This window comes from Quercus lobata, chromosome 3, assembly GCF_001633185.2.
Source record: "Quercus lobata isolate SW786 chromosome 3, ValleyOak3.0 Primary Assembly, whole genome shotgun sequence".
NCBI classification, from domain to species: domain Eukaryota; kingdom Viridiplantae; phylum Streptophyta; class Magnoliopsida; order Fagales; family Fagaceae; genus Quercus; species Quercus lobata.
The window spans coordinates 67,114,856-67,134,230 of NC_044906.1; the positions used below are offsets into that span (position 1 = coordinate 67,114,856).

General features: G+C 32.6%; 1 protein-coding gene across 2 annotated transcripts; it reads right to left on the reverse strand.

The window, feature by feature from the left end:
• Positions 1–7,285: 7,285 nt before the first annotated feature.
• LOC115978632 lies at positions 7,286–13,895 on the reverse strand. Of its 2 annotated transcripts, none has more exons than XM_031100468.1 (7): positions 13,516–13,895; positions 13,002–13,144; positions 12,542–12,594; positions 11,879–12,447; positions 11,618–11,701; positions 9,753–9,815; positions 7,286–7,604 (listed from the first exon to the last, which is right to left on the reverse strand). In XM_031100468.1, exons 1-7 carry the CDS (start codon positions 13,567–13,569, stop codon positions 7,548–7,550), a joined length of 1,023 nt encoding a protein of 340 aa, XP_030956328.1. In that variant the 5' UTR covers positions 13,570–13,895; the 3' UTR covers positions 7,286–7,547. The 2 variants fall into 2 exon arrangements, with proteins under 2 accessions (XP_030956328.1, XP_030956329.1); XM_031100469.1 differs by having other exon boundaries at positions 12,545–12,594; positions 13,516–13,894.
• Positions 13,896–19,375: the final 5,480 nt, after the last annotated feature.

Here is a 19,375-nt window from a genome sequence, read left to right on the forward strand (position 1 = left end):
AAGAGGATCATATTGTGGCCCCTACCATAAGCCACCCCTAAACACATGTTCCTATCCACTCTATTTGCTTCTCTTCTGGACATTTACCACAAGAATTTTCTTATTTTATGGAATCCCAAAGAATGCCAATATTGACTGTGGCAAAAAATATTATAAATTATTTATTTTGTAAACGAGAGAACGCATGCGCTGATATATAATAATTATCTCATTGATCCGATGTATGTATTATTTTTCTTCTAGCACATGTCTTATATAATTACTGAACTTATATGTCGGGAAAGAAATTATGTGTATTTTGGATGCACAATACTCTTTTTTATTAATATGACGAATCTATGACATGTCATGTTTTTATTTTGAATATGTAGCTGAGATGTGAAATTTCCCCTACTAACCCACCTTTTGTTAATGGCCCTTGTACTCCAAACAACTGCATGCAAATCTGCAAACTATAATATATTGAATCAATTGGTGTAAATGGGTTTTAAGAAGTTTTTGCATCATTCCCTCTAGGCTCTAGCTGTCTAGCATTTTAAATATAATAAGGATAGTTTATGTGACAAAGTTTATCACACCCATGTTCTCAATACTTATGCATTGACTATTGGACATTATTTTAGTGTGAAAAAAACAGTTAGTAGCAATATTAGTCCTATATGATCCCCCAATTACGTGAGCCCCCAATTACGTGAGGGTGGTGAAAGAAGTGTAGAAGGCACTTCAAATATTCATATCTAAGTGGTACAATAGAATACATGCCACCTGTCAGCCAATATACTTTGAAAAATTGGAAAACAATTAGGAATAAGTCAAGCAGAATAACTAATAGAACTGGAAAAAAATCATAAATAAACTCTAATAGGACAATAGAATACATGCCACTTGTCAAGCATCATATACTTAGGAAAATTGAAAAACTATAAGATAAGGAAAAACACTAGAAGAATAATAAGAATAATTATAATAGTACCAGGAAAAAAAAACTTAATAAACTCTAATAGGACAAAGACGTAGTACAAAATTGACCAAACCAAATTTACAACTACCAGTTTTGTGGAAAGAAGAGGCTCAGATCCTCAACAATTAATTAAGACTTAATTAAGAGTTCACTTTGTAGATACCAAATACCAAAAACCAACCACAGGTCCACAGCTCACATTTTTGAAGAATTCTTCTTCATTAGAGAGACTAGGCCATAAGGGCAAGCATGTCCTAGACAAATTAACACACAGCATTCTCATATTCTGTGCCTAGCAATTGCTATGGTTAATTTGTTACAGTGGGCTGCACGCTGTATGTTGAAATAGTTTAAAAATTTATACATCCAATGGATATATGTGTTCCCGGCATGAAACTACTTCGCATCTTAATAGTCACTTGAACATAATATAACATATAATTCTTGTTAAATATTACAAATCTAAATATGTATACAGGGTTATATCATTTATAATTTTTCATAACTTGACGTTCTAGATGTTAAATTCAACTAATAAAATCTTAAGCAGTGAATTAAAAATTGTGGGTATACATGTTATCAAATGTATGTATATATGACACGTAAAAACTAAGAGTAAATAGTGATTTTAATATAAGTTGGTGAGATTTGATTACTGCCTACATCAAAAACCAGTTAATATCTTGATCTAATGATAAAAAAACAATAATCAGAATCGAACACTTTAAGTTAAAAACTGATATAGGTTGATCTCCGAACCTAATTTGGCCAGTAACAAGAGAAGCTTTTTGGAATGAAACAAATAAGGGAACAGTGCATGTCATGTTCAGCCTACCAACGAAGATCCATGGAAAGAGGGTTCAATCATCAATGGTCTTCTTTGGGCGTCGGGTATTAAAGTTTTTAATGACTGTATCAGCAAAGCACTTTCATAATAATAATTAAAGTGTGTTTGTAATTATCCTCTGGCAGAAGAAAGAATCCGAGGAGAGATTGTCATAATATATACATATTAGGGTTTTCATTGCTCTCTAATTTTAATTAGCAGCAAGGTTTTGATTCGTTGACGCGTCATATTCGATTTATAGTAGCTTTTTTGGGCAAAAGCATGTAAAGGGTCTTTATATAAAATTAGAAAACAATACTGTTTTGTCTAACTTTGAAGATTTGCATAAGGATATGGTGTGGTTTGCGCACTATAATCACATCATATTTGAACCAAATATTAATTAAGGTAATGGGGCGACTTCTTCACATCTTCTCTTTTTTTTTTTTTTGATGAAAGACTCCTTCACATGTTAAGATAGTGCATATTAAAAGGGCTACTAGAATAATGAACAATATTAATAACAAGTAAACTTAGCGTGTACATGAATAAGATGCAAAAAGTACACATAAATGGCTTGTTTAAGTGTTATCTACCCCAACTGTTAAAGATATATTAGCCCATTAGCATAGGCCCAAGTCTAATTCTACCTTGTGTGCAAGCCAAGTCTCTTATTTGTACTAGAAATCTATTAGTCTAGGGTTTAGTCTACTATATATACACATGTTATAATTCATTGTAACACAGGATTTGTATTACACTATATTATATTATTGATATAGCCCTTTAGGGTTTCCTCCGTGGATGTAGGCCGTTAGGCTGAACCACGTAACCCCCGTGTGTTACTGTGTTTTATACTTTATGCTTTTGCTTCCGCATCCATACTAGCATATTCAACATGGTGTATCAATGCTAATATTTAACATGGTATCAGAGCCACCTTCCTGTGGTCATGGTTTTCTGTCCTTACGGTATACTTAAAAGCAATCTTTGTCTTCCTCGGTGTTTTTTTTTCGTTGTGTTCATCTTCTTTGGTTTCCTACTACTACCGTCAATACTCTCCAGTATAGTCAAGCCACTGTTAGAAGTCGCATCAACACTGCAAGACCATTGCCTTCCTTAAACTACCGTCACAGAGCCAAACTTCATTCAAGAGATCTTCTCAACGTACTTTATCAAATCTCAAGATTTCATCAAGCTTCCATCTTGAGTTTGAGAGGGGGTGTTAAAGATATATTAGCCCATTAGCATAAACCCAAGTCTAATTCTACTTTGTGTGCAAGTCAAGTCTCCTACTTGTACTAGAAGTCTATCAGTCTAGGGTTTAGTTTACTATATATACACATGTTATAATTCATTGTAACACAGGATTTATGTTACACTATATTATATTATTGATGTAACCCTTTAGGGTTTCCTCCGTGGATGTAGGCCGTTAGGCTGAACCACGTAACCCTCGTGTGTTACTATATTTTATACTTTATGCTTTCGCTTCTGCATCCATACTAGCATATTCAACATGGTGTATCAATGCTAATATTTAATACCAACCAACATTAAACCTTATAAATTTATAGGACATAATCTTTCACAAAAATAAAAAATAAGAAAAAATATCTGATTTTGATTTGAAGTTTATTATAGAATGAAAAGAGTCTTAAATTTGAGGCGGGTTTAGGGTTTCTTAGGTTTTTGGTGGAAAAATAAAAAATAAAAAACAAAACAAAACAAAACTCAATAACATCAAATTCGTACTTGTAGGCAAACAGGGAAAGGAAAAGGAAAAGAAGAAGCTCCCTAAAGAAACTCTAATCTTTATAAACTAGCGATAAAGAGGACATGCATTTAGGTTATTAAAGTTGTTAAAGGACTTAGCATTTGTTTGACTAATATTCAAATTTATCCTATTTTCGTGTTAACTTATATACAACTTTTTAAAGTTCACTTTTTTATGAATTTACTATACTTTTACCTATTTATTTTAAATTATCCAAAAACTGATACTTAAAATCTCCTGTGTATCTTTGTTAACTTTTTTTACAAGTTTCATTACCAAAGAGACTAGCTTTACCTAAATAGGTCTAAGACAAATTTGTAATGATGTTGTTTTTGATTGTCTATTTATTTATTTTTTGGAACTTGGTTAGAAATACTAGATATGCCACCCTATAGCTTGAACCCGCTCCCCCAATTCTCAACGAATCTCAAGTACTTCGTACTTGGAGAGGTACTAATCCGCCTCAAATTCGGTTGGTTTTTCAATTGTCTATTTGAAACGATATATTGCTTTGAACTAAACCCACCTAACTTTCAAGATTTATGAGTAGCTAGCAAAAATTGAAAAGGATAATTTACAGAAAAAATAATAGGTTAACGTTCGGTACAAAACTTAATTACACAAAGCAATGATAGTTTTGGAGGGTGGTGGGGGCACAAACAATTAATGAAGAATTGCATTATAAGAAACTCCTATTTTCCATCAAATTAAGAACTATGCATCCATTTAATTAAGAAGAGACAAAGTCTTGTACAAGCAAATAAATGATTTTCGTCTGGTACGTTGTAACAAACTCAAGAAACCACATTCAATGTTTGGAGACAAGAAGAATAGCTTTTCTTAAAAAAAACATAATCGCACCAACAAACTCAGTTTGACTTCTCCTTGTTAGGAATCTGAATTCCCTGCATATTATTGTGTTCTATTCCAGATCTTTCGTCGTGGCTGCTGAGCCTTGTCTGGTTCCAAAATTCGTTCACACTTTTTCTCCGTTCACTGTATTACTACAGTACAGAGAATTGATTTGGCGTTTTACAAAAAAGGTGAACGAGCTTTGTCATTTTTCTCATGTGTTGGAATAATCTCCTCTATTGGTTTGAATTGGAGTAGGGTTTTCTCTGTTAGTGTTAATGGGAAATTGACCAGTGGCTGACATGATTGTTTGGACCGTTTCTATATAAGTTTGAGTGAGAGTAGACCATACTTTCTTGTACTCAGGTTGTGAAAAATCAATTTTAGGCCAAAAGTTTTGTCGTTAATTAATGACAGATACACATGATAATAAAGCAATTTAAAATTGTTGATAATGTGGAAAGCAAGGATAAATTTGTAGAGAAAGTCGACAGACAAAAAAATAGTTGATAAAACTTTTCATATAAGCTAATGTAGCAGATTTTGTGTTAATAAGATTATGAAATTATTTACTATTCGATTTATAAATGTATAATTTAAATTATCTATGATGAACGGATTAATAATCTCCAATTATTTTAATATTTGGCATATATGGAGAGTATAAGAAGACAATGTGATTCAATCATGGATTTATTAAAAAAAATACATTTAATAGAAAGTTCTTAAGTAGTGTAATTTGAACCAAAGGAATATAGGGAAAATGTTTAATTTTTTGCACACTAACTATTTTACATAGTTTTACACACCCTAAAAAGCAACAAAAACTATGATTTTAAGCCATCATTTTAGTTTTTTTATTTCTATTTTTATTTTTATTTATTTATGTGTAAAACTATGTAAAACAATTTGTGTGTAATGTTGTCCCATCAAAAGTTGACCGGTGCTCACACTATTTTTGTGTATAATAATCATATTATTCATATATCTAATCATTTACACAAATCTATAAAACCTAAGTTTAGGCAACTTTCAAATTTCTGTTGAATTAGTGAAGTAATATGGTGTATATTTCTACTTATTAATTATGATTGTATAGGAAATATGTTGCCTTTTCTTATTGTATAACAAGTCTGATTAGTGAACGCTACCTAACAATAGTTTATTTTTTTCCCTCATCAAATTACTCTCAAGTTATATTTTTGGTGTGACTTTTGTTAGAATCACACTATTCAATAACTTTTCATTACATTGCATGAATGGTAATTATAACAAGGGTCATGCTAACGAGTGCCTTTAAGGCACTAGTTAAGAATTCAGTTAAAGAAAGTTTTGATATCACTTTTATGGGAAATGAAAAAAACTGTCAAAATATTAATTACTTTTTTTTTTTCTTTTCTCATAAAAACTTTCTTTAATTTGATTCTTAACCAGTGCCCTAAGGGCACTCGTTAGCATTTCCCTTATAACAAATCTACAATTGGATTATTTTGTCTCCTCACCTGCAAACACCAAGATGATAAAGATTAATAACCATCCCCTTATGAATTTATGAATTGGATAATAAATTACATTCAATTAATATGAAACTTAAGTATCTGAAATTTTGAATTGAAGGGCCAAGTCCACTCTCAAAATCCATGAGAGGCTCAAGTTCCATCTGTGCATGGTGGCTTATAACATTATATCAACTAGGAGCAAGCTTTGTCTAGGAAGATCACAGATGTCTCATGTCCGATCTGCCAACAAGCCAAGGAAACGGTATGCACCTCTTTAAGGGTTGTGAGTCTGCAAAAAAGACTGATTTGCAAGTATGTGGTGTCTAGACTCTCAGATATTCAAGCACAAGAAATTCAGAATTTGTGGAGAACAACTCCTTTAAACTATGCAGCCAGCTCTGTGAATCAAATTTGGAGAAAATGGATTTCCAAAAGGAAGAGCGAGACCTGCATCAAGTGTTCGAGGTAAATAATGAGGGATAGACTCACTCAAGAAGAACTCCCATTGTAGCAAAGCAAAATAATTTTCCTAATTTTTTTTTTTAACCCCAACATATCTCTCTCTCTCTCTCCTCCCAGGCTCCCACCCGTTTTAGGTTCTCTTTCTCAGTCAATTCCTTACTGTTATAGTCATGATTAGTGGCTCCACCTTCTGAACAAAATGTGTCGCCCTTATATTTTTTGTCTTCTTCTTGACCTGCGGCTATGGAGGAAAATATAATCAATTGGGTGGCAATGGTGGCGTGTGAACGGAGTCGTTCTAGTAATGAAGTGGTGGGGCAATTGAAATTTGGATTGAGTTGTTAGAAAATTAATATTGAAATTGACTAGAGAACAAAAGAATGAGTTTGTTGGAAGTATATCCAGAAAGATAGGTAAAGTAGAAAACATCTCTAGAAAAATATATCTAGTGAACGCTCTGCTTTATTAAAAATAAAAAGTAAAGAGAGCTTCAACTCTTTTGGCAGGCAATACCAGCCAGGAAGCAGGCATACCTATAGTCAGAAAGGAGACCACAAACACAATAACCCAACCCAGCCAACAAATCTAGTACTTCAACTAATCCAAATCATATGGTACTTACACAGCCTCTCCTAAATTCACAAGGGAATTTGCAATGATCACGACCCAATCATGTTAAGGTTTAATCAACTAAATCCAGGTACCAGCACAGTGGAAAAAACACAATTGTTTCTACTTTTAGTCTTTACATGGCCTCATCTGCCTTTTACTTTCACTTATTACCATGGCAAAAGGCAAAAGGCAAGGAAAAAAATGATTGCGTCCTCATTGATTACCTCCGTAGCATTTTATGCAGTAAATATCAGCTCCAGTTGACAAATGAAAAGATATCAGCCCCAGTTGACAAATGAAAAGAAACCAAACGCAATTAATAAAAATGGTAAACAAAAAAACAAAACTACATCTTAAATTTTCTGCAAGATCTATTAATATCATTTCACAGAGGAATTCTTTCCATGCAAAAATGTGAGACCTGATTCATAGGCCGCTTTCACACCCAATTTGAGTAGGTACACAATATTCATTTCATGTAAAATACTCTTGATAATTGCTCCCCATTGCAAAAACGAACAGAGGATTCCAATCAATTTTGCTTTGAAACACTCACTGTCATGGTTGCCGTTTAGATCGAGGTGCAAGAGCAAGGAGAATCTTTTTTCTAGGCCCCTGCGATTCAAACATCCTTTATAAGAAACACACACAGAATGTGATGATGCCTATGACATGCAAAAAAATATTCACACAACACAAAAACAGACACGAGTGAGGAACATTCAGTCACCCAACTACTTGTGTGCTTCTCCCACTTTCCAGGCTACCATTCCTGTATGAGGAGAACCAAATATGAACCCCTCCCCCACTAATGCTAACAATTGAATATTAAATTTAATAAATAATCTGAAGCAGAGGGAAGGGGGGTTTGGTAGGACTTGGGTCCAATAAGACTTGAGCAACCCACACAGAGAAGATATCAGAGCATCTGTTTTACATAGCATTTAAAAGTAAGGTGAGGAAAAAAATTTGAATTGTAGAATTGTTTTAAAACAGAACCAAAGCATTTGGATCATCAAATTGGAAACCACACATACTTAGGAGACAAACAGAGATCTTTACATTAAGATATAATCATTGCAGGTCAACAGGCAATAACCAACATAGCTAGCAGAGTGGCTACTGACTAATGCCTCTAAACAACCAATCAGCTATTCACTCTGCTGTTGATTCAAATTAGATTAGTTATGGAGATTTCTCTAGTTTCTTTGTGCATAGTGACTATAGGCATTTAACGCAATATAATATCATACATATCATCTCAAACTTCATGTTCTTAAAGCACCTATTAATACAAAAGCATCTTGACGCTGCATTTTTATCTTTCCACTAAGGAAAGAGAAACATGGCACTACATACGCTCTCTTTTTTTCAGCATTAACGTTTTCTAGAAAATGGTTTATTTTCTAGAAAACTGTCTCATTTTCCGGTATTTGGTAACAACCTCGAAAATGGGCTTAGAACGTTTTCTGGTGTTTGGTATCCACAAGTTTTATAACATTTTTTGTATAATTTAAAACATGTATAATATGTGTATTGTGTAAACCCACCTAATGTAATCAATATAAATAAAAAAATAAAAAACCAAGCATGAATTTGATTTTCAAACTAAAATTTTGACAATGGATACAATCAAAATTAGCTGTCCAATTTTCATGATCTCAACTACTCATCTTGTTCATGTATATGAACAGAATTTTTGATAAGTAACGGAAGAAATTTTATTAGAAAAAATCCAAGTACACTGGAAGTGTACTATAGTGGCACAAATCAAGAGCAATATATATATATATATATATTAACCAAACTTCTTATAATTCAAAATAACCAATATACCCATAAGTTCCATTTTAAATAGTTCAAAATGCCATATAGGCCAAATAGTTTTACTGGCAAACTAATCCAGTACAAATAGTTTGATAAATACCAAAAATTGTTATAGAACTGTTCACAGATCTGTGAGGAGGAAAAAAAAAAAAAAACCTTATTAAAGAATAATGTCATAGAGGGAGAAGAAATAGGGAGAAAAAAGAGAAGAAAGGCAGATAGAGAGAGAAATCTATGGGAAGAGAAGTTACCAGAGAGGGTGATAGTGAGGTTGTGAGAAGAGAGAAAAAACAAAAGGTAGAGAAGAAATGAGAGATTTTATTGTGAGAAAGGCTGAATGAGCGAAAGAAAATATTATTTCCAGAGTTAGAAGAAGATAATATTTATAGGAGTTATGCGCCGCGTGAAAGAGAGAGAGAGATTGTTTTCCAGTTTTTTTTTTTTTTTGGAAAACAATCTATAGAAAATAAGCCTTATTTTTATAAGAGTTTTCCATTGACCAATTTTTTTTATGTTACCAAACACAGGAAAATGTAGAAAACTATCTTCATAAAAGGTTTTCTAGCCAAACAAACAAAGCGATAATGAGAACTTGAAATGAAAATGAACAATGGTTGGGAGACAGATTACAACTGAATTTGTCGGTGAATGGAATGATCCCCAAACTACAGTACCCCCCCCCCCCCCCCCCCCCCAAAAAAAAAAAAACATAATCTGATAACAATTGGATAATCCAAACATGCTTCTTCATTTGCTACTGAATTTTAAGGTTCATTAAAATTTTGAAAAATTGGAAAAGCAAAATATTATAAGTTGATTTTTAACCACATAACACACAAAAAGAAACCAAAAAAAAAAAAAGGAGAGCAAAAGTTAAATAATTTAAAAAAAAAAAAAAAAAAAAAGGCTGAGAAAGAACAGAACAGAAAAATATACCATAGGGATCCCCAGTTCTTTGAGGTCATGTTCCCCCATCTGCTTCAATGCAGTCATATCCACCTAGATATCAAGTCAATTTTATCAGATATCAGCTGAATTAAAAAGTAAGCAGTAAAAGATTTATCTTTGTTCAATGCAAACTACTTTAAAACCTAACAAAGCACATTTAAGGTTTTGGTCATTCAATTTGAAATCCAATAGGAATTAATAATTTTATATGATCAAATGGATACTGGCTACAGCACTCGCAAATTAAAGAAACATGACCTCCTCTCCATACACAGCCAATACAATGAATAGGAAACAACAACAAAATAACGATGCAAAGATAAATTTTAGAGTTCTTGATGATCCACTAAACATGCTCGATAAGGAACCTTTCATTCATGCTTGAATTTCTGATGATCCCTCCACACCATTACCTATAAGCTGAAGACCTCTCATTCATAACCATTTCCATGTGACATGATGTGCACTGGATATGTGTCAAAACCTTATGAAATCACTGCATTATTTTAAAGTTTTATCTAAACACAAATCAAGTAAGATTGTAACTTCTACCAAAAAGAGAGAAGGCAAAAGAAAAATAAATTAAGATTGTAGAAAAAACACAGATGAGTAGTGGCATGCTCAAACTATAGGAGTCAATTTTGAATTGTTAAAGCAAAGATCATGTCTCAGATCTTCACCACATCAATCCACATTTGAATGAATTCTCTATAATTAGCAAACAGGAACAAGTACGTACACCTAGAAATTTTTTCTTCTTACTTAACTTCATTTTACTTTTTTAGAAAATCAAATGTTCAAATAACCCATACCTAACGCTTTGATTACATTTTGTAGCATAAAAGATTCAATTCTTAAGCAACCATAAAAGTAAATGTCCATTGGAATTAAGCATATAGGCATGTAACTGGGAGATTTTAGTAACTAAAAATCCTATCCAAGACCAATACCATTAAAAATTGAGTGCGGTGAGCCAAACCTAAATCATCTAACCTTTTATTCAAAAAGAACAAAACTACTGATAATGCAATTTTTGTGACAAAGTTGGACAAGAAGACTATAGAGGCTATGTCAATTTATGAAATGCTTAGATTTGCACCTACAATGGTTATGATATCTGACCTTGTATTCCATTGATAATAAAAGGCTATGAAAATTAAGATTTTTCCAATGCTGGAGATATACTTAAAACATGCAGAATATAAACAAAAAATCCCGTGATATGTTGGAAAAATTTACTTAGATTAATTCAATGAATTTTTTACCTTAGAAAAATGAAGGTAAGGCACAAAGCTGAGTTGGAGAAACCTCTGTTTTTTTTTTTTTTTGGATGGGGAGAAGAGGGAGGGGGGAGGGTGGAATGAAGAGGCATATGCCTTTACACTGAGATAAATACAATTGAACCAAAGAGAAATCGGAAATATTCCACCTTGGTAAAAACTAAAAGAGTGATGTTTTTATGGATATCAAGCACAACAACCAACAGCCAAGTATTTTCCTCTTTAATAGGTAAGACCCATTTATTGGATATTACTACTGTGAAAAGATTTATCATGTATTTCAAAGATTATTCTTCCCAGATTCTCATATTTGAAGAAGCAGGAGGCATGGGTAATGTGGCGCATTAATCACAAAAAACAAATGAAGTACAGTGAAACAATGTAAAATAAAAAGGAAATATAATTAAACCCTAGCATTATTTTTTGTTGTTGGTTCTGATTGCTTAGCATGCACCTTTATATAATGATGAAAATGGGTGACTTTCACTCTTTACATAAAATTGTGCATGATTCAGGACATCAGAAAATTCTAGATATTTGTCAAAGTAGGCAACCAAAGAACAAATAACATACTTCCTCAGCCTTGAAAAGAATGACATATTTTCCCAATCCCAGTGACTGCAACAAGCCATCAACAGTTTGCTGCTGTTCATCACCCTACATAACTCATTAATAACAAAGGTTATCAATTAGCACAAAACTAAATTTCCATTGTTTGAAAATGAATAGTAAAATACACTATTTAGTGGCATTTCATCCAAGAAACCAGGCTGTTGATAGAGTTCAACCACCTAGATTCCCTTGATTTAGAAGTAGCTAAATAAGTAGCATTACCATATACGAACTCTTTTGTGCAAGGCTGGTTAGTGGTGGATGTGGTGGAGGAAGCTGTCCGAGAGGAGGTGGCACAGGCTTGGCAGGTATTGGAGGTACTGCAGGTTTTGCCATGAAAGGTGTGGTACTCATAGGTCCTGAAGTATCAAAAACTTCTTTGCTCATATATGGAACTGATCTTGAATCATGTGTCCTGTTCAATGGCCTTCTATGTTGTTCTTCCATGTTCCTAGGCGGGGAGTGGTCCCTAGAAGCACCCATACCAACAACTCTATCAGGCGATCTTCGTCTTAAATGATCCAACGTCCAAGTAGAATAAGAACTTCTCACTGAGTCCATCCGAGGCAAATCATCTGCACTTCTTGTAGGGGGAATTCGCCCCAAGAAACCCGTGTCTTTTGGTTCAGGCAGGCGCTGCCTTGAATCAACAATAGGTGCTGGGGGTCGAACTGCCTTTGACAGCTTCTCACGAAGGTCACCACGGTTCTGATCATCATCACTCTGAACTCGTCTAAATGCATTTTTTTGCATGAGTTTATATCGGAGGTCATCTCTACCAATGCGCACATCTTATTTTTTTAACGGAAGTGACATTAGTAATGGAAAACTAATACAGAATAACAGAAATGTAATGATATTGCGATTGCTTCAGAATAAACTTACTACCATTCGAACCATTAGCACTCAAACTTGGTGAACTAATATCTGATCGTTGTCTGCAAATGGAAATTATAACCATAAGCCCTTATGCAAGAAAATGGTTGAAAACACCATGCTCAAAAAACCCATGCACCCAAAAAACCCCCAAAACCTTGTCTAGCTCCATAACCACACTTATAAAAATGTTGAAATGTTTTCAATTATCCCATACATGATATAATTCGTAAGCACCCAAATGAATTAAGGAATTATTGAAAGTTTTTTATTGGTATGTTACACATGCACCCAGTAGGTTTTGAACACACGACCCACACCCGTCATTACATTATAATATGAATTACAGCTCACTGGTGAGTGCATATTGAAAGTTCAAAACACGTAAATAGCAAACAAGCGGAAAAGACTAGTAGCCATACAACTAGGTCACCACAATGAACTTAAAAAAGAGGAGAGCAAGACACACCGTTTGTTGTTAAGTTCACTCCGATGCGACACAGAACTATCTGCATTACTTCCTAATCTATCTCTCACAGACCGCTTAGCCCCAGCCGCGGCCACAGAATCAGCATTCGAAACACCCGATAATTGAGTAGCCCGCTTTACTACCTGTAAAAATTGATTGGCACACAACAAGTCAATGCACTTACAGAACACCACTCTGAATAAAGTTATACTATCCCCAACTCACCGAAAAGTCGAAAACCTAACTTTCCCCACTTAGGTTACCAATAAAATAGAACAATTAATTCAAAAATAATAATATCCACTGCACTATATTGCTTGTATTCCCCAATAGAAAGAACTAGTTACACTAGGGTTTTTTTTTTTTTTTTTTTTTCTCGGAAACCATACAGAGTTAAACAATAATAATGTTCTGCCATTCAATCAAAATGAAATAATTTTAAAACAAAAAAAACAAAAAACAAAACAAAACCCTAGAATGAGGAAATAAAACCCTAATAGAGAGATTGAGAAACCTGGCCACTACGCCCAAGAGTGATGGTGACTCGGCCACCACGAGCTTCGGCCATACTCAGAATCCGAAACCCTAGTTTCAATCAATCAGCTACTCTGGCTCCTCCAAATCCAATACGTATCGAATCGAATCGAACAGTTTCGCGAAGCATCACCGATTTTGACCCAACCACACAGAAACCCTAATTTTCTCGCGCTCTCACTGTAAACCCAAATATTATTTTGACTTTGCTCAGAAAATATTGCACTTCCTTGATTTTCTGGTTTTTTTTTTTTTGTGGGGGGGGGGGTTCAGCAAATTCGAAAATTTTCGAACTGGGTTTTTGATTTTTGAGGAAATGGAAAATATTGGAGAGAGAGAGAGAGAGAGAGATTGTTGGGTGGAGATGAGAACATCGAAAGCAAGAAGTACGCCCTGTTGGTAGGGATATGTGTGATGTGATTGTCTGAGTGGGATTTGATCAGATTGAATAAGGGACGTTTGATTAACATTTAACGGACTGTTTATATAAATGGAATGGATGAATAAAAATTATTATAAAATAGAAAGGAAATGCAATATATAGGGCTCGTGTCAAACATGTATTTAAATAATAATTTTCAGTTTTTTTTTTTTTAAATACATATAATATTGTTAAAAACTGAAAATTTGTGTTTAAACTTACGTACCAAACGGGGTCATAATTTTTTTTTTTTTTGTTTGTGAGAGTAAATTGAAAATAAAAAATATCTAGTAGTTTCATTATATTTTTTTGGGGTGAATTTCATTTATAGCCTGGTTTGGGCTAATGCTAACTAGATTCAAGATTTTCAAAACTAACCCATTCAGTCTCTAAAACCAGTTTAGTCCTTAAAACAATTGAGAAAAATAACTAACTGTTTAGGGACTAAGTTGGCTTTAGAGATCAAACTGGCTAGTTTTGAAAAGTCTTGAACCTGGTTGGCATTAACCAAAATATCTAGGTATGTTAGTGGAATTTACCTTTTTTTTTTTTAAATCTTTTATTTGTTTTTTAAAATATGAATGAAATTGGTATTTCAATTATATTTCATATATCACTTTTTGTATTTCATTTATACTCTACTAAATTATTATGTGCCGCTTTCTCCCCAAAAAAAAAAAATTATTATGTGCCATATGTCTAATTTTCTCCATTTTAAATTTTAGTTATTTTATAAGGAAGAAAATTATTATTAATGAATTATAAAATAAAACACAAAAACTGGAATTAAGGATTGAAACTAATTTTTTTTAGAAGAATTGAAACTAAAAAATTAAATAAAGAAAAAGTGTAAATAGACTCAACATAAGAGGGCCTCAAACTTTCAAGCCATTTAAATAACAAGTAAATAAATTTATTTAAGTAGAATGTGGATAAGTAGGTCAATCCAAACCCAATTCATCGTTGTACTAAATTAGCTCAGGTTAATCAGTAACAACTTGACACATTAAGTAGGTCATGCAATAAATATTTAGGATTACCATTCTTCTAGTATAAAAATTAAAAACATGTAAAATTTTCATAGTTTTCACTTCCCTCCATCTCCTTCCATTCTAAGCAAACCCTTATGTCTCCAACCCTTACACTTATCTTTCCTTCAAATCCCATTTCATGTTGTAGTTTCCATTGATTGTGAAATATGTTAGTAGTTTTGATATTCCATTTGTTTTAATGGAAAATTTTATGTAAAAATAATTTTATGCATTTTCCTATATTTCATAGTATCTAGGAAAAAAAAAAGTTAAAGGAAAACTATCTATTAACTTTCTTTGTTTAGCTTGGCATAAGATAAAATTGTTTTTCTCTAAAATTTTATGGAAAACAACTTTATCTCATGCAAAACTAAATAAAGAAAACAACTATATCCCATATGAAATTAAATAAGGAAAGTCAAGAGGTAGTTTCTAACACATTTTGAAGTTGCTACCAAACATAAGAAAATGATATAGTTTTCAAGAATTTTTTTTTCTTGAAAAATTATTCATTTTCTAGAAAATATTAATGAAACAAACAGATATAAACTTCCCACTTTTCACCATATTCTCATCCCTTGCATCATTTTCCCCTTAATTGAGTTCGCTTCCTTAACTTCCTTAAAAAAAAAAAAAAAAATACTTAGGACTATCTTTTAATAGGTATCAGTTAATAACCCATAAGATTTTTGGTGATTACAAATTCTTTTGAATGAACATCATCATCATCATCATCATCATTATTATTAGTAGAAGATATTCTTCTTTATCTTTTGTTGCTTTCTTTTTTAGATTGGCCATGATCACTTGAAGGATTAAGTATAGTTCTCTACTTCAAAACCTTTGTATATCAGTCCTATTACCATTAGTAAAACAAAGCATATACTCCCAAAAAAAAAAAACCAACAACAAAGCACATACAATGCCTTGACCTGGCCCATTGTTATACTTGTTCTTATTCACGAGGGACCAATGATCAAAGAACAATAGGACATCAGCATCAAAAAGAAGAACAATAGGACATGACAAATATAGCCCAATGGGCCAACCCACCACCATCATGAGTAAAATATTTACGAGGGTCAAAATATGATTTCGATCCAAAAATTAAGTGCGAGATTGTAATTTAAAGATCATTGAGAAATTTTCATTTCGTTCTTGAATGATCGATTCAATTTAATTCTTCGAGTGTAAAAATGTGCTATCAATATCACTTTTTTGCTGTACCATTACTATGAGAATTGAGAACTATACTTGTTATTAGTTTGGTAACAATATTGACATGCCACATAATTAGCTTTCATGCTGATCTTAAAAAATTAAAACATATGAAGATTACTCTGCATCCTTTATGCAGTGTTTATGGCTAAGCAATTAGGTCTCAAATATGTTATTTTTGAAGAAGATGCACTATAAATATCATCAATGCAAAGCAGGAAACCATTCGGCAATATTAACTAGTCCATTTAATTAGTTTGTTGGAATTTCATTTTTGTTCCAACATCAGCCGTCTTTTTTTTTTTTTAAGAGAGAATCATCTTCTTTCCTTAAATGGAATCTCAAACCAAAGGAAAGAGATAGCTTAGGAGCTAGGAATTAGGATCAACATTCACATTTAAATAAAGTCTTATCCTTATCTAGCCAAAAAATATATAAAGAGTTTAATATTTAAAAACAATACCAAAATCTTGTCCTTAATTAGCGAGAGCGCCGTTGCCCGTACACACATACACACAAAGAAGATAGAAAGAGGCTTTCCAAACCATAACTCTTTAAATATTTTACATACTAAATCATATTAAATTTTAAGAATTTCACCCTTAACCCATCTCAAATCTAGTATGGCATGTATATGGAAGGTAGTTGGAGTTGGTAGCTCTCCTACGGATCCTAGATGAGGGATTTTTGGGGAAGAGGATTAAGCTAGCCTTTGCAAACATCTTGATGCATTATCTCCCTTCAACCCTTTGGGCAAAATGCGGCAAAAGGAAGGAAAATCTATGGGTTGATCCCATCGTCTCCACCTCGTAGAAACTACAGGATCACCCCAAGGACACCCTTGGCATCCAGGAGTTTATGTGTGTGTATACATATTAATCATCCATTTTGGAAACTTTTTATGGGAACTCGGAACTTTTTCATTTTCTCATAAAAAGTTTTCTAAAGTGGTTTACTAATGTATGCCTTAGTAAATTGTAAAACCTTATATATATTTACACACACACAAACACACTATTCAATTGATGTGATAATACATCATAATAAATTAAATAAATTGTTGTCTCTATCTTATTAGTATTAGAGCCACCTCATTTTGGATGGTAAAATGCATTTGCTCTGACCTATCTTACTCCAATCTTGCATGAGCTTTCCCCACCCCAAACATGGGATGAAAAAAAAGAAGATAAATTTAGTTGCAAAATTGGTTGTAGCCTTAGGTTATAACCTTACTTAATATTTTTTTTTTTTATTGAAGGTGAATTTTGACAAATCCACCATTCGATTACTAATGTATGCCTTAGTAAATTGTAAAACCTTATACACACACACACACTATTCAATTGTTGTGATAATACATTAATATTTTTTTTATTGAAGATGAATTTTGACAAATCCACCATTCAATTACATCTTCTTTTTATATTCTTTATGCTTTCAAAATTTTTAGAAAATTAAAGATCAATAGTTATGTTATCAATAAATTATTTAATTTGCAAGTTTTTGTAGTTTAAAATTATATGTAAAATATAAACTAACAAATCATATAATATATAATATTTGATTGATACAAAATTTGATATGTGTATTAAAAGCATAAAGAGCATACAATTTAACAATTAGATTTTAGATTTTCAAAATATATTTACAACTAATTTTGTAGTTAAATTTTGTCAAAAAAGAAGAAGAAGAAATTTCTAAAATAGACTCTTTGTCCACATTTTAAAGATCTTATTCTCTAAATCTTCTTAAATTTCCTAGCATTTCTCGCACCTCATCACCGCATAAATTCTTCCTAAACCAAAAAACTAAAAAGTTGTCGGATTTAACTCAGCATAGTTGATTCTCAAAAAAAAAAAAAAACTCAGCATAGTTGTGTTTCCGTAGTAATGGGTAGGCACTACATCATTCTAATTGTTTTTCCCCAAATTCCACATATAAAGATTATTTTTTCTTCATTTAAATATGGTACTCAGAACCTGTGAGTAGTCTATAGTAGATTCAACAATGTTGCTGTTTGTTAACATGAGACGAGTAGTCTCTAGTAGATTCAACATACATCAGTGATAAGACACAACAAATATAGTGCACCTAATGATGGAGACAGATGAATATACCAACTTGTCAGCCCTAAGAAGATAACCTTTGTCAAAACCCTTTTTCATCCATGTTCTCATGAGGAAGTTCTATTTTGAATTAGATAATAAGCCATAAATTTCTATAGGCATAGGCTCAACGCATGTAGAAGATGGAATCCACAGTTTTAAACAGTCATAGTTTCAGTGACCAAACTTCAGAAATAGTTACTCTGCAATTCACCAGTGACTCTGATAAATGGATTCAAAATAATGCCAAGTTGGGGTTGCAAAGTTAAAAATAAATGGATGCAAATATCAAAGAAAGTCATATTAAACTAAAGTCAAGTCATCAATGAAAAAGATTAAGGAAAAGGAAAAGGAAAAGTTGTTTTTCTGCACGTGTTTCTCTTTTTCTTCTGATAGACATTGACTGAAAGGCATATCCCCGCATACGGGTGAAGGTGTTGAAGAACACTGCAATTAGCTCTTTTCCCATCACTGCATACGTAGGTGCAAATCTTAAATAGAAACTTTTGGAAGCAACAATGGTTAATTTAAGAGATCTGACATTCTGTTGAGTATGTCAATGTGCATAGAACCATACCAGAAGTTAACAAATACAGTACATGCACTGTTGCACCTGTCTGTACCTCAGATTTTATTTGTGTGTACGTATACACAAATGTGCATCCTTGTACATATTTGTGTACATACCTCAACTGTGTATCTATTTCCCCAAAAAATGGTTTACAAACTATTTAAAGCTAATAGAATTGCATTTTTTAACACAAAAAAAAGCTAATAGAATTGTAAGTTTGTAACTTAGTGTGCGTTTGGATACCGCTTATTTTACTAAAAACTGAAAATAATAAAAAATATTTTTTTAATTACTGTTCATTGATGAATTTACTATTTATATGCATGATTACACTGTTCATTTCCCATGAACAATGCACCAGGCGCTGGACTTAAAAAAAATAAAAAATAAAAAATAAATAAATCAACCAGAAGCACAAAATGCGCTTCCTAAACGCACCTTCATTGTCATTACTTGCTTTCCTTTATGAAAAGAATCAAGATTTGAATCTTTGC

Excerpts from the sequence above, each read along its gene's own strand:
- LOC115978632 (XM_031100468.1), bottom strand. The coding sequence starts at position 13,569 with ATGGCCGAAGCTCGTGGTGGCCGAGTCACCATCACTCTTGGGCGTAGT. Across the intron at positions 13,145-13,515 it reads CTCTTGGGCGTAGTGGCCAG|GTAGTAAAGCGGGCTACTCA; the intron begins GTTTCTCAATCT and ends CAATTTTTACAG. Across the intron at positions 7,605-9,752 it reads AAGAACTGGGGATCCCTATG|GGGCCTAGAAAAAAGATTCT; the intron begins GTATATTTTTCT and ends TTTGAATCGCAG.